The sequence below is a fragment of the Lactuca serriola genome, chromosome 4 (assembly GCF_051521515.1).
Source record: "Lactuca serriola cultivar US96UC23 chromosome 4, Lser_US96UC23_V15, whole genome shotgun sequence".
NCBI lineage: Eukaryota > Viridiplantae > Streptophyta > Magnoliopsida > Asterales > Asteraceae > Lactuca > Lactuca serriola.
This window is the reverse complement of record NC_136411.1, coordinates 360,658,440-360,683,010: the sequence shown is the minus strand read 5'-3', so window position 1 is coordinate 360,683,010 and position 24,571 is coordinate 360,658,440. Positions and strand designations below refer to the sequence as shown.

The window sequence follows — 24,571 nt, the reverse complement described above, 5'->3', positions numbered from 1 at the left end:
GTCCAGAGGTCATCAGAGAAACGACTGAAAAGATCGTGAAAATACGAGAACGACTGAAGTCCTCAAGAGATAGGCAAAAGAGCTATGCTGACAGGAGACGTAAACCCTTGGAATTCCAGATTGGCGACCGGGTACTACTGAAGGTCTCACCCTGGAAGGGCATGATACGCTTTGGGAAGCGTGGAAAGCTAAATCCTCGGTACATTGGACCCTTCGAAATCATTTCGAGAGTTGGTCCAGTGGCCTACAAACTCCAACTTCCAATCGAGCTTAACAAAGTACATCCAGTATTCCACGTATCGAACCTGAAAAAGTGTTTGTCCGATGAAACACTTGTAATTCCACTCGATGAAATCGAGCTAAACGAAAATCTTAACTTTGTGGAAGAATCCGTCGAGATCATGGATAGGGAAGTTAAACGAATTAAGCAGAGTCGCATTCCAATAGTAAAAGTTCGATGGAATGCTAAGAGAGGACCCGAATTCACATGGGAACGGGAAGACCAAATGCAACAGAAGTATCCGCACCTCTTCCTCAGTCCCTAAGACTTTTATTTTGTATTAAAATTTCGGGACGAAATTCCCTCTAACGGGGGGATGATGTAACAACCCGATATTTCAACTCTTTGTATTGACCTAAAAAGTCAAGTATTGTAACCATCTTGGGGTAATAAAATTTACTTTGGGAATAAAATGCCCCAAAAAGTATCTATTTAAATTCCTATTATGTGTAATATCATTAAACTGGGATCATACTTAAAGAGAATGCTCAAATCCGACTTCGTATATTGAAGTTATGATTTTTCCAAGTTCAGCTTAGCAACAGACAGCTAAAAACTCGAATCGGAGATCGAGTGACTTTTGGCCGGAATGACCTAAACGAGAATCGAAGGTCTCGACAATGGTATTTCAGCGGTGAAAAGTCTGGCAAAAACCGACATCAGATAAAGAAGTTATGAATTTTTAAAGAAATTCCTTAATCACGATGAGTTATAAAATAAATAATAAAAATAATTTCGGAATTTGCCAACGGAGTCTAAACGAAAGTTGTAGAGCGTAGTCTCACCTACGCGTGGATATAAAGACCATCGAAAACGGAGTTCGTATGAAGAAGATATGAATTTTTGAAGTTTATTAAATAAATTATATATTTATTTAATTCAAAATTCGGGCCTTATCCGAAGAGGAGTCAGCGTCCTCATCCGAGGTACGCACTGTGTACCCCTCTACACCCTGCATACCCGAAAGACTTGGCCTCTGATCGTCCACGTCGCCCTATCCGAGGCTTCCGACCCGTCCGACCCGCCCGTCCGACCGACCCGTCCGACCCGCTGTCCCATCCGACCCGCCGTCCCATCCGACCCGCCTCCCCATCCGATCCGTCCCATCCGAAGCTGAGGCAGTCGAGGCTTCGGTCATGCATGACGTACGCGTACGCGCTGCGTACGAGCGTACGCCCCGCGTACCGAGGCGGTTCAGCCCTCCTATAAATAGCATGCGAGGGCTTCCGAGAAAAATGCTCATTTCTCTCCTTTCTCTCACAATCTTGCCTCGTTTTCCGTGCCCGTTCAAACCCGAAGCTCTGGTCTTTTTGCTCAAGTCCCGAAGGTCGATTTTACTCCCGAGATTCCCGAGAATCCCGAGAAAAGTCCGTTTCCCGAGGCGAAACTTTGTCCGGTTTTCCATCTCGCTATCTTCAAACTATCAAGTGAGTTCATATCCCCTTCGAACACTCTTTAAATACATTTTAAATGCTTTTATACTCTTTAGGGGAGGAATACAAGTAAACATACCGTTATTATCGTGTATTTCGTAAAAATCTCATTTACTCGTTTCTATCAAATGAATCACTTGTGATTTAGTTCTATTATGCGAAAACTCTTGTTATACTTTGCATGCAATAGATTTATACAAAGTATTTAGTAACACCAAAGTACCTTTCGTTGTTAAACCGTTTCATATATTCTAAAAACTTGTGATTTATGTTGGTCAAACATTGTGAAAAAGGATAAACTTTGCATACAAAACTATCACTTTAATACAGACTTAGTTGAGAATCCATGAGACGTGTATATCTTCAAACACTGCCTTTTAGATAAAAGGTATCGCTACAAGTCCTGTCTATAACCAGAGTCTCCCGTTCGGAGAACGTGTCAAATGTGTATAGATCTATACGGGAAGTCATGATCCCGCACCCTGGCTGTTAGCTACAGTCCGTCTTTTGGGGTGACAGTTTGTCATAACGCTACGACGCCTAAAGAACGTCGCTACAGGCATATTATGTTCAGTATGGTTATAAAACTCATCGGATATACAACTACTATAGTACTTTTGAATAATGAATAAGTAGTTACTACGGTTATTCATTATCTAACAAACTGAAAACTTCTAATAGGTTTATTATATAAATCTATGTTTAAAACTTTTCTAAAGCATGTGGATTGCTTCAAAATGTTAGCCTTGAACATTAAACAAACAACTATTAGGAAAATAAGGGATTTTCTTGTTTCAACTATCTACGTTTTTCAATACCAATATTCTCATGCATTTCACACTTTTATAAGGAAATATGGGATTTTCTTGGAAAATATACACTCGTTTTTGGAATGGCATTCAATGTTTCTAAATCTCTTATGAACTCACCAACTTAATTGTTGACACTTTTTATTTGAAATAACTTGTATTCTCAGGGAATCGTTAAGCAGGTTTGGAAATCAACTTTTGGAGAATAACGCGCTGGCATTATTTACTTCTTTTGAAAGATGTTTATGCATTTATCTTTTGGACATGTAATGAATACAACGATGTAAACATTTTTAAAACCTTTATATATGGCGGTGTGTACTTTCCTTTCTATAAACTGTTATGATACTGAATATGACGTCCTGCGCCCCCGAACGTTTCCGCCGTTCTGGTTTGGGGGTGTGACAGGATCTATGTTACTCATACTGAGATTCGCTTCTGGAGGTACAAATCCTTTCCCATTTCGTGTATTTGATAGATTGCTTGAACCTAGGGTTTCTTTGCATCATTTTGGGTTGGATTATGAAGCATGTGATGTCCCAAAGTGGTGCAGATGTTGGATCTAGACCATAAAAGGTCCAAAGAGTCCCAACCTTCCAGCTTTATGCTGTTTCATGAGAGTTTTGAGAGTAGGTTACCATTTTGAGGGTTATTTCTCCATTTATGGCTTTATGTGTGTTGCATGAACGTAAAGTTTGAACCTTTACGTGACTTTTGAATGCTAAAGGGTTAGATCTATTAGTTAAACAAGCAGATCTGACCTTAGAAGGTCGAATGAGCATAACCATAGAGGAAACTCACTGAGTCCATGAGAAGACTCGACGACTCGGATCGGTTGCCCCGCGATTTGACACCAGTGGTGACCCGACGAGTTTGAGGGTTGACTCAGTGGGTCGAGAGAGACCATAGGAGGAATCTGAATACGTGTATGGACTCGCCGAGTTGTCGCATGAACTCGACGAGTCTGGTCAGTGTGGACTGTTGACTTCAGTTGACTTTTAGGGTTTAGTCAATCAGTAGACCTTTGGACCAGTAGAGGGGTAGAATGGTCTTTTACCCTTCTAGAGGTTATAGTAAGAGACTTATTTAGCCCTTGAGAGCCGTTATTGATTTAGAGTAATTTATTTATGTGATTAGGCGGAGGCTAGATCAATATTCCGAGTTCGAGACTATTTGAGATTTCCCGAGGTGAGTCTTCTCACTATACATTACCTAGAGTGGTATCTATGTGCAGAACAGAGGGTCTTAAGTGTTATGTGTATGTTTGAGATTATGTTCCTTGTGATATATGTATGCTATATGTTATATAGACCAGACTGGAAAGTCCAGCGGTATAGACCGAACCAAAGGGTCCGACGATTCAGACCGGACCAGAGGGTCCAACAAGCTATGATTGGACCAGAGGGTCCAAAGAGCTATGGGACTGGAGGGTCCCGCTAAGACACCTAGACTGAAGGGTCATACTGTGTAATAGCCTTGAGTGGTGTATGTGTTGTATGTGCTATTTTGGGGAATTCACTAAGCATTTATGCTTACAGTTTTATGTGTTATGTGTTTCAAGTACTAGCGATGATCACGGGAAGGCGTCGGCATGATCCATACACACTGGCAGAAGATTTATTTTATGATCTTGGGATATATTTTTATCATGATGATATTTGTTAAACTTGAGATTTGAGGATATTGAATGAGTTTTATGTTATTTGAAAAATGAAAAATTGTTTTGAAAATTCACGTTGTTACAAGTTTGTATCAGAGTCTTGGTTTGAGGGATTTGGATGCATCTTTGGGGAAATCTGAACTCAAACTGAGGATTTGAGAAAGTAATTTTCATAAATAAACAAATTTTCTAAAAAGGGTAAATGATGTTGAGACAAGCAGAGTAGAGTCGTGTGTGCGATTAGCCAACGCCCGAATGGTGATTTCCTAAATTACTCTTACATTATGTGTTATTAGATATATGGTGATATGTTATGCATGCTAGCGTAGGCTAGGTATTCATATCTAGGACTAGAGTGACCTAATTTGTGATGCCTTAGCCTAGGAGATTACTGCTACTATGAGACGCTTTGAGAGTGAAGTAGGTAGCAGCGAGGAGCTTATGAGAGGTCTACTGGAGAGTAGCCTATGTATTTCTAGATTAGAGTACTTGTGATTTGGGATCCTAGGAGGAGGACATGGGGTGAATATTGATGTGGTGTGGACGGTAGTATTGGGCCCTTACTACAGATGACACTGGGTCAGTGCGAAGTCCAAGTAAGAATCCTTAGGATACTAAGGAGCAGGTAGGGTTGAGTTATCAAGTGTGAGTATACTCGAGCGAGTGTCTGATATGTTTATGTTGTATTTTAGAGACATCATGGTTGTGACACGCCACAGACCAGAGATCAGTGACGTGAGTGACGAGGAGCTTCGTCAGATGATCTACGATGAGGTGGCTGCGGCTATCTGCACAGAGATACTGGAGATGTTTGTCACACCCCAAACCAGAACGGCGGAATCGTTCGAGGGCGGATGAATTCATGTAGTATTGTAACAATTGAATACATAGTAAATAAAGTAATACAACCATCATATATATAATTTAAAAGTTTACATTATTGAAAGGTACTTGTTTAAAAAGAAATTACAATTTGATGTCAAAATGAAACTAAACTGATGCCACAATGTCCCTTCTTCAAAAGCTGTTTGTTTACCTGTTTACTGAATTCTTGAGAAATACCAGTAGTTTTGAAAGAGTAGATCAACATTTAAGCTGGTGAGTTCATAAGTATTTAGTAACAATGTTTGTATGAAATAGAATGAAATGGTTTGTACATGTTTGAATGTTCCTAGAAAATCCCATATTTTCTACTATAGTAGATGATAGTTTAATTGTTCCAAAATTTGTAATGCAATAGTGCCTTTCATGCCTAAAATATTAGGTTTATGTATAAATTGCTAAGGCATTTGAAGAACCCCGTAAATCAATGTGTTTTTAATACTCCATGTGAGTCTTATAACCATGCTATTTGACCAGGATGCCTATAACAACGTTCTTCAAGCGTTGGAAAGTGATGACGTTTGTCACCCCAGGCCTACCGGCCTAGCTGTAGCTAACAGCATAGGTGTGGGATTGTCAATCCTGTATAGATTTATACATAAGTATCATGCTCCCCCTACAAGGGATTTTGGTATATAATACAGGACTTAAAATGCATACTCGAAAGTACGTGAAATGTCTCACAAAACTTAGTATAAAACAGATTTACATACGAAAATGTCCATTTGTTCTTGTGTATGAAAATATCTCTTTGATATAGTGTTTCTACTATGTAAATGTTCATGATTTTCTCGTAAACTATACCTATTATAGTTTTTCAAATTGTGTGTTCCGTTCGTATAGTAAACCCTAGTGTAATGCTCACTTGTTATGTAAAGTATAATAGTTATAGTGACATAAGTGATCACATATACTTAAAGTATAAATAAAGTGTTTGATTCGTGTGTATATATAAATATGTTTTATTTCCAAAAGACAAGATGTTATCGAGAATATAAATCGCATACGGAAGTTCTTATGTAGTAGTTATGAATTACATATGATTTACTTGATAAAAAGAGTATATAGTGAAACTTTATGTTACACACGATAATAACCGTGTGTTTACTTGTATTCCCCCCCCCCCTCCTAAAAGTGTATAAAAAGCATTGATAAACCATTTGAAAGTGTAGTTTATAGGGATATGAACTCACTTGATAGCTTGAAGAAGGTGAGACGAAAACCGAGCATAACTTTGACTCAAGAAAGCGGATTTTCTTGGGATTCTCGAGAATCTCGAGAGCGTAAACTTCCTTCGGGGCTCGGGTATGAAAGTCGGGGCTTCGAGATATTACTTGCACGCAAAACGGAGTAAAAACGCAAGAGAAAAAGAGGAATTGAGCAATTTTACCCGGAACCCTCGCATCCCTTTTATAGGGGTTGAAGACCCTTGGTACGTTGGGCGTACGCGTACGTCATGCATGACCGCATCCTCGGCTGTCGGAGCTCGGATGGGACGGGACGTAGAGGCGTAGAGGGGCGATGTGGACGTTCCGAGGCCTAGCACCTGAGTACGTTGGACGTAACTCGGATCGGTCCGGTGACTCCTCCTTCAAGAAAAAAAGCTAGCTTTATAAGTATATAATGATATGATTTCCCTTCAAACCTGTTCAACTTGTCAAACTTGCTTATCATGCCCTTCACAGAATCACCACTTCCCATGATCAAAAAATACTTCCATTTTCATTACAAATTTGGGGTTTAATAGAAATTGGACTTCTGAGAAGATTATCACTTTCAAATTGAATTATTTTGGTGGTACTTCCAAATGTTCAATTGGATGGGACTCAGAATGAGAAAACTAGAACAAAGAAGTGGATTTGTTATGAATTTTCGTGAGTACCATCATTATGACCAAAATTAGTTATAAATCATCTTTCTCTGAAAACTGTCACAAAACAATTTTTGTCCCAAAAACTGTCTAAAATTGTCCCCAATAGTCATAAACTGCCACAAAAAATGGGCATTTTAATAAGAGTCAAAACAAAGTAAACAAAAAAGGGCTCTGCCCCTTGGACCCATACCTCGGGCCACTGCTACTGGACCCTTGTTCATTCAGGGGCTTCAAGCCGCTAATTGACTGCCTACTTTGAATCTTAAATAAACTTTAACAAATGTGCACTCTTGTAACGCCCGCGTTTCCAGGCTAGGCATTTTCATTGATGTAATAGTCTAGGTTAACCTTTGTAACTCTTTTTGAGGTATTAATGATGAAATATTTGAGTATTATGTGAATTATGTGTTTATTTTCTTAATTATTATAATTTAATGAATTAAGAATAAAATAAGCATCAAAATTAAAGAATGAGATAAGCCTGATATTTTTGCATAAAGATGTAATGGTCGAAACAAGGATTCCGAAGATATAAAGAATTCCGAAATCCGAGTTATAACGAAGAAGTTATGACCTATCGAAGTTTCGCGACAAAACGACAACGCTGAATGACGTAAAAAGTGAAATTTACGTTAGAGAAATATTTAGCCTTAGTGATCTAAACGAAAGTCGTAGAGTTCGTTAAAACGAGAGCGTGCATAAAAAGAACGCCAAAATCTGACTTCGTATGAGGAAGTCATGATTTTTCGAAGTTTCGACTTAGCAGTATGCAGCCCGAGCACTCGATTTGAGATCGAGTGGTTTTTAGCCGAAACAATCTAAACGAGAATTGAAGGTCTCGTTAATAGTAGTAAAACGATAAAAAGATAGGCAAAAACAGATGTTGGATGAAGAAATTATCAATTTATAATGGAGTTTTCCTGTCCCGGCCTACTAAAAATAAATAATAAAAATAAAAGTCAAAATTAGCCGACGGAGTCTAAACTAAAGTTGTAGTATGCGTGGATATAAAGAATGTCGAAAACGGAGTTCGTATGAAGAAGATATGAATTTTTGAAGTTTATTAAATAATTAAAATATATATATATATATATATATATATATATATATATATATATATATATATATATATCGGATAATATCCGAAGGAGGGGGGAGTCACCGTTCTGATCCGAACTACGCCCAGCGTACCCCGATGCATGCACCGCCTCGGACTCGAGTGCTCCGATGACGTAAGCCATGACGACCCTAGGCAGTACGCCCCGCGTAACCTCGCACGCCCAAGGTACTGCGAGGCCTCAGCCTCCTATAAAAGGGCATGCGAGGGCAGCTTTATTCTTTTGCCAAATTCTTCCTTTCTCTCTAGTTTTTGCCTCGATTTGCATGCCATTTATACCCCGAAGCCCCGGTATTATTCCCGAGCCCCGAAGCAAGTCCCGAAGCCCCGAAGATCCCGAGAAGTGCAATTCCCGAGCCGAAGTTCTGCCCGCGAGGAGTCCGGTTTTTGTGAAGATCTTCCAGATCTGCCGAATAATACTACTTCTACAAGTCGTAGTGTTGTCTGATCATCGTCTGATCAAGTGAGTGTGTGGTTACTTTCTTCTAACACATGATTATGAAGTATTTTATACGAAATACATGTTATGTGTATATTTTGTTGTTATATGTGTGAATATATATTCACTTTCTTCTATCTCATAGATACAATTTATTCTCTATGAAATACGTGTTATGTGTATGTGTCTCATCTGTTGTTTTGGAATATGTATTGAATGAGAATGCTATACAGGTTTTAAACTATGTAGAAAAATATATATTTTTATCTACTAATATGTCGGGTAGAACATGGGTAGATAGTTGACGTGTGATAAACAGATGAGAGGCCTCGATGTTGTTTTTGATTCAGTCATCTAGCGGAGTTTAGATGATGACCACAGACTTTTCTAAACAGTCCTGTGGAACACTAGCAGGTTCGCCACCTGTAGGTGTGTTAATGAACTTGGGTATTCATTCGCTGTACTCCATCCCCCTCATGGTTGCCTTATTTGACATATATTGTCAGGAAACCCCCGAATGCATGTGTTGTCACCCCGATGAAATATTCTTAGACTAGGTCCCTTGTGTTAGTTATTTTAGGGACGTAAAGTGAGAATAACGGGAATGGGTAATTGGGTTATTATTGGTTGATGAAAATTAATTTAATCATTTATTGTGGGTTGAAAACCCTATATGCTCACCAGGCTCCCAAGCCTGACCCACTCAGTTTTATTTGTATTACAGGAAGTGGCGCAAGGGCATAAGATGGATGAATCATCAAGTTGTTTTGTTTACAAGTCTATATATGTATATATTTGTTGAATGACTTGTAATGTTATCGTTTATGCTTTATGGTCCGTATCGGAACATGACATCCCGAGTTTTGATTATATAATGAAAATACATTTCTTTTATGAAATGCTTTGGTAAATATTACTTTATCACGTTTTGTTTTTGGGAACAAATTCCGCAACTCTTTCAAATCAAAAAGATTTACTCTAAAATTATTTTAAAAGCATAAATGAAAATCGGTCTTTTCTGGCCGAGATTTTGGGGATATCACAACTCTGCACCCTCCTTACTTGTTTAATATTCATCAAGAATGATTTTGGTCAACAAGTCAATCCATTACACTTAAATACAATTAATGAAACAATTCACCAATAAATTATTGATCAAAACCCAACTAAATGGATCCTTTTACACTTTAAAATAAAATCCATTTAGTGGCATAAAAAAAGTGCCACAAAAAAAAAATGAAAAGTGTCACTAAAGTCACCTCTAAGAATCTGCGGCATACAAAAAAAATATCATTAGAAGCGCTCTCACTAAAGCCTTTTAGTGACATTTTTTGGTTTGCCACTACAAACTTTTAGACTTTTATTGACAATTTTTTTCCATAATATTAAAGGAGACATTTTTGGCCCAAAATTTGTGTTGGTAAAAACTACTCATATTTTAAAAATCATAATACTTTTAGTGGTACATAATTTGTGCCACAAAAACTACATTATCAATCTAAATGCCAATATATGTGTTTTGTCATATTACTTTTGATCAATTAAAATTATTAGTTAAATAACTATTTACAATATAAAATCAAAACAAAACTATAAAATGTGGAAATCATAATATCATTATTTCAATTAAAAGCTTGACCGTCTTCGAAAAGTATTCCAAATATTTGGAAACAAATGTCTAATAAGATAATATTAAGTCTAAAAAAATCAAACATATAAAACATAAATAAACAAATCTTTGGATAAAAATTCAAAAACTCATTACAGTTATGAACTTATTTCATAATCTTCATATCAGTAACTTATTCATCATGCATGTTTCTTAGCAATGATACTAACGATTACCTGTTAGAAAATAACGACTTTTCATTATGATGACAATGAGGACACTATTCAGGATGGAGACAATATAATATTGTCCATTACATATATGAAAAGTGGAACCATAAAAATAATTACCATTATTATCATGACATCATGAAGGTGATCTTTGAGTACCTTAATTTGAAAGAATCCACGTGATGAGGAATGGAAGAATCCACCTGATTATGTTCTTAATTCATAAACACCTTCAAAACCTAAATAACATCCAATAAAAAAAATGATACCATTTGTTGAAAAGAGTATAAAAATTTGATAGTTCAGTGCTAAAATATATAGGAAAAACAAGAAAGATCATTACCAGAAACTCAATGTAGCTCATAAAAACTATATATTCATGTAAAATAGTTCAAAGTCCACTTTTCAGCCTTGTTGACTTCTAGGTGTTCCTAACATTTATCGCAACATAAAATCATCAAAATGAAAATTATTTTTATCATCAAATTGGTAGGTGATCGTTGTTTGCTTATCGGTCTTGTAACATCATGCCCTTTATGATATCTTTGGGTGTAATCACTCTGATTGAGTAGCCCATGAATCACTGTGAGAAACAAAAAAAATTAAAAAAAAATAGATTAGGCAATAAATCAAATGATCAAACACCTTATAGAATATTCAAGAACTAAGAACAAAAACTTACAAAACTAGACTCTCATAGAATCAAGAACCAAAACAAAACAAACTAGCCATCAAATACATACCGATAAAAAAAATCATTTGCCAGTAAATTATATAAAAAATGATATAAGATACAATTTGTGAAGTTAATGGATTTGTATGTTTATAATGTGTTAATTCTTTTGGTCTTTTTGATTAAGGGAGTGAATAATAACAAAAGCTGGATAATCAGGTGCAAAAATATGAATAAAGGGTAAAATGATTTGTTTTTGGTGTTGTCAGAATTGGCAGGTTTGTTCATACCTGCATGTTGGGACAATTTTTTGGATTAAAAAGGCCAAAAGGAGAAGGAATTCTAGTTTATTTAAAGGGCAATATGGCCTTCATTTGATACATACTAGATGTATAAACTTCGATCTCAAATAGGATTTGATTCAGAGCATGTAATTTGTCCTACTATAATTTTTAAGTATTGGAAAAAGAACAAAGTGTCATAAGATATTCCTCCAAACTAAAAAAAATGACTAAATAATACTAGTTAATGGTGATTGTGCATCTCCTATATGCAATACTTCAGCTCCTTACGTGTTTCGTATGCTGAGTTCAAGTTGTATAGATCAGAAGGCATGTAGCCTAAAGTCATTCCATGAAATGTATTAACACTTTTATAGTATTCCATGTATTCTTTTAATTCAAAATAAATCATTTTTAAGTCATAAGTATCTTGTGGAGCAGCATATTCGGTTGGAAGAGCTAATCACACTAATGTTGTACCACATCAAGATAAATCTACAGCCTTTGCATCCAGATCCATGTACCACTTTTTGCTACAATTTTCCCAATTAAAACCTTGAAAATACGAAAACAATTTACTAGATATCAATGAAAGATAAAAAAAATTATTAATTTATATTTATTAACCACTATCTCACATCATGTGCGTGTGGCTCTGTCATATGGGGTCCTCTGCCACTGAATGATCTTTCTTTGCAGAGCATGTTCTACAATATATAGCTACAGAGAGCAACACCAACACACATAAGATATACTTATCTATATTACGTGTATAACAAAAGGAGAAATGAAATTTTAACTACAACAAAAGGAATGGAAGTTCACATGCTATGCATTTCGGCCAAACTCAAACAGATTCAAGCACTCAAAACACAAACATATGCAATTTTGGTGTATTGGTTTTTAATTAGGCATTTAATCAAACAGACGATATGCATTTCTGCAAACAATACACTTAGATTATTAAACATAAAAAAAAAATCGAGATGAATCAATATGTGCATCATGGGGTAAAAAACAAGTGTTCTATATAGCTGCTAATGAAGATAACTTGATCAGAAAAACCACAGAAGGGAAAAACACACAAAAAGAAGAAAAAATCAATTGAACGTGAGATATGTACCTATAGATCAATTTTGGTGGGGTCTTATTATCTCAACATTTGGGTTAGGTTAATGAGTTGTGTTGGTTCTCTTTGTTGAGCATGCAAAAGTCATTAAGGAGTATCTTGAAGCCACTTTTTATACTTCTTGGTGGAGTTTATAGTTATTTGGAAATGCTGCTTTGTTTCTAAAGGTAAGTCTATAGAGGCTGATTTGTTTGACAAAATTGTTACATGGCAGTTTGTCAGTTTGTCTAGGTTAACAACAGGCTTAGTAGGAAGGTCAAAATAAACGTGGGTGAGGTGGCTTCAAAATCCCATCCTTGTTGTTATTGATGTGCTGTTATTTTCATTAGTGAAGTCTAGTTCCTTTCTAACCATATAAAATGATGATGTTCCGAACAAAAATGATGGGAAATTGTCAAAAAAGTCCCAATATTTTCGGAAAAGTTTTACTTTAATCTCAAATTATTCTTTTTCTGAATAGAAAAGTCCCAATTATTTGATTTTACACGATTTAATGTCGTTAAAAGAAAAAGGAAGACTTTTTTGTTAATTTGAGCAAAAATGTAATAATCCGGACTTTTCAGTTCAAAAAAAAAAATGGGACTAAAATGGAACTTTTCTGAAAATGTTAGAACTTTTCTGACAATTTCCCAAAAATTAAGAAACAAATTATAAGAGTTTGTTAGTTGACTTCGACCTATTAACATCAGAACGATTATGGTTGACTTTTAAGAGTCAAACGGTTTTGATTCCGTTTAGATAGCAATGATGCAAGACCTGCAAGATATATTCCATTGAGGGTCGTTTGTCTTGTTTTAGTTGAAGACATTTTAAAACAAGTTGAGCCAATTTGAATGCTCCCTCTGGGGAAGAATCGTTGTGTTGAAGTTGTGGGTCCATAATCATTCTCATATTAACCTCATCTTCTAGAAATGGAATAGCCCATTCCACCAGGTTTTGTTTTCCAAGGGGTCTCCTTTTATCATACACCTTCATCCCTGTTAGTATTTCCAACAGTACCACTCCAAAAGCATAGATCTCAATCTTAATTGAAAAACCTGTCAAAGTGGTGTTTGATTAGTCAGCCATTGACACATGTGTTTGGTATGATGGAATCAAAGAAGGAATGGAATGGTCCGTTTCCTTGGTTAGAAAAGAAAATATGTTATGTTTGTCCGATGTAGCAGAATCGAGCATTCCTTAAGGAATTCGATTCCATTCATTATGTTTATTTTCATTTTTTAGACACGAGACATTTTTTTTTCATTCCATCATGGAATGGAATGAAAAACTGTAATATAACCCATTTTTATTTATAAATTTTTTAATGACTCAAACCTTTTAAGAATTGTTGATTTTAACTAAATATGATCTAATTTATAAAAATTAACTAGTAATATATATTTTCTATTGTGTTAATCTTTAATCTTTTAGTGTTATAAATATTAAAATTTATATTTATCTAGTTAACTTATATATAAAATACTGTTTAAACTGTACTGTATTTATATATACAATAGAAAATTTGTATAAAACCTCATTCCATTTCTACGGGTCCACCAAAGACCAAACATGATGTGGAATGTAATGAACTATTCCATTAACTTTTGTGTTAAATTACTTTAGTAGTTCCATTCATACGTTATTCCATTCCATCCAACCAAAGGCTTATGGTAAGTGCATGGTAAACAATTGGTTTTTATATCATTTTTAGATATACAAAATATTTCACTTTTTAGATATACAAAATATTTCACTTTTTAGATATACGATTATTCCATTCCATCTATGTCTAAAATGGGACTTGAATGACAAATACTAAACTAGTCCTAAATTACTCATTCTTTTCCTTGGCTAGCAATAGGTGTAACGAGGTCAAACTAAACTGGGTGAGGTAGCTTAATATCCGATCGTTGCTGTTACTGTGATGTAATTTTGTTTAGTCTAACTCCTTGGTTCCAGATAAACTTGGTAAAAGATGTATATTATTATTTAGATGCGTATACATGATATGTATATATAGTAGGCACGTTTACACTTTAGTCCCTATATTATTATTATCGTCTAATATTCCCCCGCAACCTAAGGCCGAGGAGCGAGCCGCAGCTTGGACCGTAATTGTAGAAAATGGTGTGAAGACAATGGCTTTGTGAAGATGTTAGCAATCTGGTCATTTGTGTTGATGAACTGAACTGAAAGGTTTCCTTGAGCTACTTTCTCACAAACAAAGTGGAAGTCGACTTCAACATGTTTGGTGCATGCATGAAATACTGGATTGGCTGAAAGATAAGTAGCACCTAAGTTATCACACCATAATGTAGGAACTGTTTTGAGAGGGACACAAAGTTCACCCAGAAGAGCTTGAAGCCAAGTAAGTTCAGCCACTATATCTGCTAGAGCCTTGTACTCGGATTCTGTTGATGACCGAGAGACAGTGCGGTGTTTGCAAGCAGACCAGGAAACAAGGTTAGAACCAAGATATATCGCATAGCCCCAGGTGGATCGACGGTCATCTAGATAGCCAGCCCAGTCCTCATCAGAGTAGGCTGTGATGAATGGACCAGTAGTATCAGTGTAAGCATGTAGCTTTAGATCAGAGTGACGTTGTAGTTTCAAACCATAAGACACCGTTCCTTGTAAATAGCGTAGTATACACTTGACAGCAGACCAATGAGTTTCTGTGGGTGAATGCACAAACTGACAGACTTTGTTGACCGCAAACATGATGTCAGGCCTTGAGAGAGTGACATATTGGAGAGCACCAACAACCTGTCGATACCGAACAGGATTATCAAAAGCTTTACTATCACCAATAGCTAGATTAGCATTCGTAGTCATGGGTGAAGATACTGGTTTGGAGGAAGAGAGGCCAGCTCTTTGAAGCAGATCAAGTATGTACTTTCATTGGGATAGAAGGATGGAATCCGTTTGGTAGTGTATCTCGACACCTAGAGAATAAGACAAAACATCCAAATCTTATATAGCAAATGATTTGCTTAGGTTGTGCACCACCTGATCAATGGCCTGGGAATTGTTACCTATGAACACAATATCATCAACATAAACCAACATGTACATTAGTATTCCTTGAGAGGAATAAACAAATAAGGATGGGTCAGTGCAAGAACCCCGAAAACCAAGAGCAAGAAGAGTAGTGGAGAGTCTATGAAACTAGGCTCGTGGAGCTTGTTTGAGACCATATAGTGACTTGTGGAGAAGGCAAACATGCTTTGGTCTAGTAGGGTCAACAAAATCCCGTGGCTGCTGTAAATACACAGTTTCTTTTAAATCCCCATGTAAAAAGGCGTTTTGCACATTAAGTTGTCGTAACGGCCATTTTTGTGAAACGGCTAAGGAGAGAACAACACGAATGGTCGTGGCTTTAACAACTGGGCTAAATGTCTCCTGATAATCAACACCTAGTTGTTGCTTGAAGCCCTTGGCAACAAGTCGAGCTTTGTACCATTTTATCACACCAGTTTGATCGTTCTTCAATTTGTACACCCATTTACAATCAACAATATTAATATTCGGTTTCCGGGGTACCAATGACCAGGTACCGTTGCGCATTAAAGCAGAGTATTCTTCGGACATCGATGAGCACCATTGTGGCAATGAATTGGCAATGGTAAAGTTAGGAGGTTCGGTTCGAAAATAATCTTGAGTGGTGTGAAAAGAGGAATGTTGGTAAGGCTTTGTTGGTTTTGGGTTGGGACGAAGATTAGGGGGTCGTTAACGCGGAAGAGGAGATTGGATGGGAGGATCTTGAGGTAAGTGAACCGATGTATTTTGTGAATCGGTCTCAAGGGTATGATCATCACCCATCGAATTTGGAATGATGGTGGTGAGTTCGGGTGATGTTTGGGTGGTGTTTTTAGTCGGTTGATGTGGGAAGGTGCCATATTTGTAGGTATGAAGTAATGGAGGTCGATTAGTGGTAAGGGATGTAGAAGTGGTGAAGTGAGGAGTAGTGGGTAATTGAGGTGGCTCAGGTCGTGTTATTGGATTAGGATAGGAGGAGATTTACGGATCAGAGGATGGTGGTTGGTCATTTGGTGGAGATTGGTGAGATATGGATGTGGAAAAAGGAAAAAAATGTTTCATTAAAATGGACATGACGGACAATGTAAATGCGGTCTGAGGAGAGATCAAGGCATCGATAGCCATGATGGGAGGGGCTGTAGCTCAAAAAGACACACAGAGTGGATCGAAAATCCATTTTATGTTTGTTGTAGGGACGGAGGTGGGGGTAGCATTGACAGCCAAAAACCCATAGGAACGAGAAGTCGGGTTTATGATGAAAGATGTATTCAAAAGGTGAAATATTTTTAGTAGTTTGTGAAGGAATTCGATTTATAAGGTATACGGCTGTTTCAAAAGCGAAATGCCAGAACCGTTGAGGCATATGAGATTGGGCAAGTAAGGTCAAACCAGTTTCGACGACGTGTCGATTTCGTCGTTCAACAAATCCGTTTTTTTCACTTGTGTGAGGACATGATAATCTATGAGTGATGCCGAGAGGAGCAAAAAATTGAGAGAGATTCCGAAACTCTCCACCCCAATCGGTTTGAACGGATTTTAGTTTAGTTTGAAATTGGTGTTCAACCATGGCTAGGAAACGTTTAAAATTAGGAAACACATCGGATTTCAGTTTCAAAGGAAATAACCACAAGAAACTAGAGTAGTGATCAACACAAAGAAGAAAATAATTATGACCATCACTAGAAACGGTAGGTGCTGGTCCCCATACATCACAAAATACAAGATCTAAAATATGAGAACTCTTGTAAGAAGACGGTGATAAATGTAATTTAGATGATTTTGCAACTAAGCACGAGTCACAAACAAAAGAAGAACATTTATTTGACAAAGGTAAATTGTATCTAGATAAAATAGATTGTAAAAGTTGAATATGTGGGTGTCCTATTCGTTGATGCCAAATCTGGGACGAAGCACGAACAGAAGAAAACGCAACTTTTGGAAGAGATTGGAACTGAGGTAGACAAATAGAGTAAAGCCCGCCATTACTTGGACCCGTGAGGAGGGTATTGTGAGTAGTTGAGTCCTTGATAGCAAAAAAAGAAGAGTGAAACTCAAAATAAACATGATTATCAAGGAAAAATTTTTGGACAGAAAGAAGGTTGCGTTTAATATTAGGCACATGAAGAATATGATTTAGAGCAAATGATTTAGTTGGTGAGTAAAGTTTGGAAAGCCAATATGAAGAATGGGTAAATCCTTACCATTGCCAACGTGGAGATTATCTTCGCCATAGTAAGGCTCAGTTCTGTCGAGGCCATGCAGATCATGTGTGACATGGTGACTGGATCCTGTGTCAGTTAGCCAGGAGGTGGATGCTTGTGAGCGGTGATCTGCATAGTTAGCCGATGCTGGTGGTCTTCAAAAAGTAGCAGGGTCACGGTTTGGACATTGAGAAGGAACATGTCCTATTCCACACCTGTTACATGTACCATAAACAGTGTTTTGATTAGAAGCCCAAGAAAACTGACCACGGTTACCTCCACCCTGATTTGTGTTGTTGAAATCTCCTTGGGTACGGTTGTAGTTTCCTCGTCCACGTCGATTGAATTGCCCTCGACCACGATTGTTTCCAGCCATGTTTGTGTAAAAGGCTTGAGGAGATGAACTCTTTGTTGGCTGAAGTTGTAAACCAAGTTGTAATAACAAATGTTGTAGGTTTTGCAACTGATTTGTAACGACTGTTGAGGAGGGTGCAGTGGTGGGGTTATGGCTTGTAGTAGCAGTCGTGAAAGCTTGGACATGTGAGATTTCAGGCACCGATTTACGTATCATGTAGTCGTGATCTGAGAGAAGACCATTCAATTCAGAGAAGGCTGTGGGAATTTGGCGAGCAAGGATGGTTGATTTTAAACCATTGTATTCTTCCCTAAGACCAGAGATCACAAGCATAACTAGATCTTTTTCTTTCATTGGTTCACCAATATTTGCTAAGGCATCAGCATATCCTTGAGCTCTGTTGAGATAGGCAGAGGAGGTCTCATCACCTTTCATCTCTAGTTTGAGAAGTTGGGTTTTGAGGGTTTACTCCCTGGAAAAAGTATGTGGTGCATAGGCTCGTTCAAGGGACAGCCAAAGTTCACGGGAGGTAGTCCCCTGTACATGCTGGAAGGAAGATTCAAAAATTGTAGATAGTAAAAGCATACGTACATGAGCATCGTTAGCTATCCAGATTGCATAGCTAGGGTTTGCAACAGCAGAAGAAGTTTCTGTCTCAGAAGTTGTAGTTGCTTGTGGACATAGAATGGTGCCATCAACATACCCAAACAGATTATTTGTGGTCAAGAAAGGTTGAATCATGGTTTTCCAATAACCATAGTTGGTTGGTGATAATGTAAAACCAAATTTGTGAGAGTTATGTGCAGTCTTTTCTGTTGTAGAGAAAGGTTTGAGTGGTTCCATGAAGAAAGAAGCGATTGGCAGAAGCAGGGACCAAAAAAATAAATAAATAAATAAATAAAACTGTTCACGAATGCACTGTTCACGCGGTTACTGTTCCGATGTACTGTTCATGCGCCACTGTTCATGTCATCTTCTGTCTCTGATCAGCAAGGTCTTAAAAAAAAGAAGTCTTTGTTTGACTCCAAAGCTGCGGCAGAATTAGGGTTGTATTTAAGAGCTCTGATACCAAGATAAACTTGGTAAAAGATGTTGTATATTATTATTCAGATGCGTACACATGATATGTATATATAGTAGGCACATTTACACTTTATTCCCTATATTATTATTATCGTCTAATAGTTCCTTATAAAATGCACCTGTTCTGAAAAGAAAATTAACAAAATGATTCTAAGAGTTTGATAGTTGACTTCGATCTAAAAGATTGGAATATGGAAATACAACATGCTTCACTGGATCTAGTCCAACATAATCTACTATCCAATTGCTTGATTCTTGTTCACTTTGGACATGATTACCAAATAAGTAAACCCAGAAATCTCAAACAGATCTTAACTTTATTTAGACATTCTATAATGGATCAAACATTTATTCTATCATCTTTCCTAGTTATTTATTCATCTGGTTTCCAGGATCTCTTATACTTTACATTCAAAGGTCTATTAATATAAGAACTATTTTGTTTGAGTTTTAAGAGTCAAACTGTTTTGATTTCATTTTGATAGCAATGATGCAACACCTTCAAGATGTATTCCATTGATGTGTGTTTCTCATGTTTTGGTTGAAGACAGTTTAAAATAAGTTGAGCGAACTTGAATGCTTCCTTTGGAGGACAATCATTATGTTGAAATTGTGGGTCCATAATCATTCTCAATTTAACCTCATCTGTTAGCAATGGAATAGCCCATTCCACCAGTTTTTGCTTTTCAAGGGGCCTCCTCCCATCATACACCTTCATCCCTGTTAGTATTTCCAACAGTACCACTCCAAAAGCATAGACTTCACTCTTGATTGCAAAACCTGTCAAAGAAGGAATGGAATCAAAAAAGGAATGGAATGATGGAATCAAAGAAGGAATGGAATGGTCAGTTTCCTTTGTTAGAAAAGAAAAGATGTTATGTTTGTCCGATGGAGTAGAATGGGGCATTCCTTAAAGAATTCGATTCCATACATTTAGTTGATTTACATTCTTTAGAAAAGAAAAGAAGTTTTTTTTTTTCATTCCATCGTGGAGTTGAACGAAAAATTATAATATAACCCATTTTTATTTATAAATTATTGATGACAAATCTTATTAGAATTCCATGATTTTAACTAAATATGATTTTATTTATGAAAAATAACTAGAAATATATATATATATATATATATATATATATATATATATATATATATATATATATATATATTATCTCATTTCGGTTTTGGTGAGCTTCTATTATGGTTAATCTTTTAGTTTTATAAATAAAAAATTGTATATTTATTTAGAGAATTTATATATAAAAAAAAAACTATCGCTTGTATTTATATATACAATAGAAAATTTGTATAAAATTCATTCCATTTCTACGTTTACCAAACATGATGTGGAATGTAACGACCCAATTCAATTCCTTGCTTATTCCATTACTTTGGTTATTCCATTTCATCCAACCGAAGGCTTTTAGCGGTTTGGGTAAGTCATGAGTGCATGGTAAACAAATGGTTGCATTGAGAACATAAAAAAAATCACTGAAGAAAAAGATACCATCTTCAGGCACCCAGCGTCGGCGAATACCATCAAATGTATCTGATTCGTCATGAACGGCTGCATAATAATATGCATCCAACTGGAAGGTGTGAGTATCAAAAGCAATATCTGTAAGCCTAGCATTAAAATCCTGAAATAAGCAAGAAATATATAATCATATAAAAGAGAAACTACGATTGATGTTATGCTGCAAACGTGTTAAATGCAATGTAAATTTACCTCATCCACTAATATATGATGGGTCTTAAATTGGCTATATGCTGGCTGTTTCCTCTTATGTAAATAAACCAAGCCTTCAGCTGCTCCTATTGCTATTTTTAATCGTGCAACCCACGAAAGTGAAGTTCTACGTGACTCTGCGTATAAAGTAATGTAAGAAAGGGAAAAGCAATTTTCAATCATGCATATACGTTAGGGGAAATTGTAGAAAGTAGCAACGTACTTTACTCTTTTTACTAATACTTTACTTTTCACACATAATAGCAATATATTTACTTTAATTTACCCATAACATGAATGTTCTTACATTTTTTTTACCAATAATAGCAATTTTTAACTCATAATAGTAATATACTAACATTCACTTTACAAATAATAGCAACATAGAAACAATTATGTGTTCATAATAGCAATGTACTTACACTTTACCACAAATGACAATATGTAACAAATAAAGTACAATGCTCATATTGGTAGAAAAAGTTAAGTACATTGCTATAACTTACAATAGGTTAAAAATAAAGTACATTGTTATTGTAGATAAAGAAATGTATGTACATTGCTATTATTGGTAAGAAACACGGTACATTGCCCATATTGGTCGAGAGTGTAATGTAAGTTGACATTCTCTGCAATTTTCCATTCGTTGCCAACCACTGAAAGCAAGCGTGTTTGTGCAAGGGTATGACTGAAAAATATTTACAACTAACTGGAAGGTATACTTACCTTGGTAAAGATATTTATCCAAAGTTATGCCAGATATGAGCTTGTAAACACAAAATAGTTCATGATAATTCAAGCAATATCCCAAGAGTTTTACAATGTTCGGATGATTGAAATCTTCTGGCTTGATGTCCTGTCGCACAACCAAATTGTCAAATTAAGAAGCTAGCAAATATCAGACTGCATGAAAAATATATGAGGCTCGTTCATTATGCAATTTAAATTAACCCCCACATCCACATCATTTCAAATATTGGAAGTACCTTTCGTGTTGGAATCTCCATTTTCCTAACATACATCGCTAAACCAACACCATATTTTGTTGGCGCATATGTCTTTTCATCAACCCAACCTTTGTAAATGGATTCATTTATAGTTGGGGAATGTTTCTTGTCCTGGAAACCATTCGTTGCAATTACCAATTCAGCATATGTGAAAGTTCTAAAACTTTCATCGGTATCTTTTCCTATTGGAGCATTAACATCAGCTACTTTCCCAACGAAAAGAGATCTTAGCTTGAAAATGAATCCATCATCATCAACAACCGAATTGGCGCTTTCTCTTTCTTGTGAAAGAATAGACTCGATCTTGAAAACAACCTCTGCCATGGTAGGGCGGTGTTTCGGTTGAGTGTGTAAACAGTGGCCTGCTATGCTTACAAACTCTTTCAAGCATTTTTTGGATATTTGTCCAATCAATCTCGGGTCAATAATTTGATTGATCTTTCCTTCTTTGATTTGGTGTTGAGCCCAAGCTGCTAAACCCCAGTGCTCTTCATCAAGAGTTGAATCTACAGCTTTTCTCCCTGACAACACCTCAAATAGTACAACACCAAAAGCGTAAACATCTGATTTCATCGTCAATTTTCCGGTATAGAAATAGCACGGATCCATATACCCAAATGTCCCTTTCACAGCTGTGCTCATATGAGTTCGTGTCTGATCAATTACCCCAACTTTAGCCAATCCGAAATCTGAAATTTTAGCAGCAAAGTTCGCATCCAACAAAATATTGGATGACTTCACATCTCGGTGTATGACTCCATGTTGAGTTGATGTACCCATGTGAAGGTAGTCTAATCCTCGAGCTGCCCCTATACATATCTTGAGTAGTTGTAACCAAGATAAAGATAAATCAGGGGAGCGAAGATGATCTTCAAGTGTTCCATTCGGCATGAACTCATAAACGAGCACCATCTCTTTTACTTCATTGCAATAACCAATTAAGGATACAAGATTACCATGTCGCAGCTTAGAGAGGACCTTGACTTCCGACTCAAATTCATGGGCTCCTTGATTGGACATGGAATGCAACCGTTTGACTGCAACATCGCTCATTGACCCGATTTTGGAACATTTATACACCTTGCCGAATCCTCCCCTGCCAATGACTAAAGCCTCGTCGAAGTTTTCGGTTGCTGATTCAATCTCAGCAAGAGTAAAACGCTGACATGTCTGGTCTGGGAGTATGAAAGAGGATTCGGCATCCTTGAGAGGTGAAGGTAACATCGTCGTGTAGCTATTCCTGATCAGACCTTTGATTCTTCACTATATCTCTTGTATCCAGAAAAGCTTCACAATTCCGGCAGTGATCGGGATGATTTCGTCTGGTTCTTGTGCCGCTCGTTATTGTGCTGCTAACGGATGTCGGTTGACCATTGACTTTATTGGTCTTCACAGAATTTCTCTTTTTGGGCAAATTGGAGGTTAAGCAAGATATTTCTCGATTCATTTTAATTTTTTACATACTTGTGCAATTGGTCCCTCTATTTTGTCAAAATTCGCATGCTGAAGACAATTATAAAAACGTCAATGCATTTGGTTTATGTGGTTTGTAAACATTTTATGCATGGTACCTTTGCATACAATGTTTTGTCCGTCAATTGTATAGACATTAATATTATATGATATAATATAAACAATAAATAAAAAATTATCGGTTAATCCATTCACCAAACGAGTATTATGATAGTTGACAATGGTTAAGTCCAAATGTATCGATGACTCATAAAAGATTATCACCAAACGAGTATTATGATAGTTGACAATGGTTAAGTCCAAATGTATCGATGACTCATAAAAGATTATCGTCGAGATTTGTAGCTTGACATATTATATATACAAGTGGAAAAGTACTTATCTAATGCCATCTAAACCTTTAACAATTTGCAATGTACTTATGCTAATGTCATTTAAATATATAACAACCGGCAATATAGTTATGCAATGTACATATGCAAATAACAATGTGCTTATGATAGATTAACCATCATAAGAAAAAGAGTTGTACCAAACCAAATGAAGATATACTTATACAAATGCCATTCAAATTAATAAATATAACAAAACAAAGTGACTATAAAGAGCCATGCTAAAGACTAAACTAGGCATTGTAATTTACCAACCATGTCTACATAATGACATTTAAACCTGATGACAAACATTAAATACCAAAATATCATCTAGTGTATTGATCAAAGTAATGACAAACCATAACAACAAAAAACCATTACAACTTATAAAGTAGACATTGTCTAAACAATTACACCATAAAACTCAAACATAATAGCCCAAACCAAACAGTTCCACCATCTAATGTGTGTGTCCACCTTGTCATTTTCCTAAAATTTCCATCTTGCCCCTTTCTTACAAGATCTGGTCGGTCCATCTTTGCCTTTGCACTATCTCGAGTTATGAACTTTGTTATGGAACTTGTTGCATTTAACTATAAAGTAATTCTTTTTGAGACTTAGACAATGGATGTTACACCATCTTCAACCCCGTTTCTCATCTTCTTTAGCCTACTAGATAATGAAAAAGGGATTAGAAACTTACGGTTTTGGCACAAAATATGAAATCTTGTTCTAGATCTGTGTATTTGGTATGTCGCATGAATAGTTTAATGGGTTATGACTACAATGCTCTAAGCAGACAAACATTTAAACTATTCAAATAAATGATAAGGGAACATGCAACCTAATAGAATCTATGTATTTCACACATGGACAACATACTATGAATCATCATCCAACAAAACTTTTCCTA

The 24,571-nt window shown here is 36.4% G+C and overlaps 1 protein-coding gene and 1 pseudogene across 1 annotated transcript; both read right to left on the bottom strand.

The window, feature by feature from the left end:
• Positions 1-14,476: 14,476 nt before the first annotated feature.
• Positions 14,477-15,232, bottom strand: LOC145099717 (secreted RxLR effector protein 161 pseudogene; annotated as a pseudogene).
• A 1,847-nt stretch (positions 15,233-17,079) lies between these two features.
• Positions 17,080-23,242, bottom strand: LOC145097622 (putative serine/threonine-protein kinase PBL9). The gene is made up of 6 exons (XM_079035224.1): positions 21,791-23,242; positions 21,531-21,660; positions 20,805-20,941; positions 20,583-20,715; positions 17,638-19,855; positions 17,080-17,459 (listed from the first exon to the last, which is right to left on the bottom strand). The coding sequence occupies exons 1-5, from the start codon at positions 23,033-23,035 to the stop codon at positions 19,533-19,535; spliced, it is 1,968 nt and encodes a 655-aa protein (XP_078891350.1). The 5' UTR covers positions 23,036-23,242; the 3' UTR covers positions 17,080-17,459; positions 17,638-19,532.
• Positions 23,243-24,571: the final 1,329 nt, after the last annotated feature.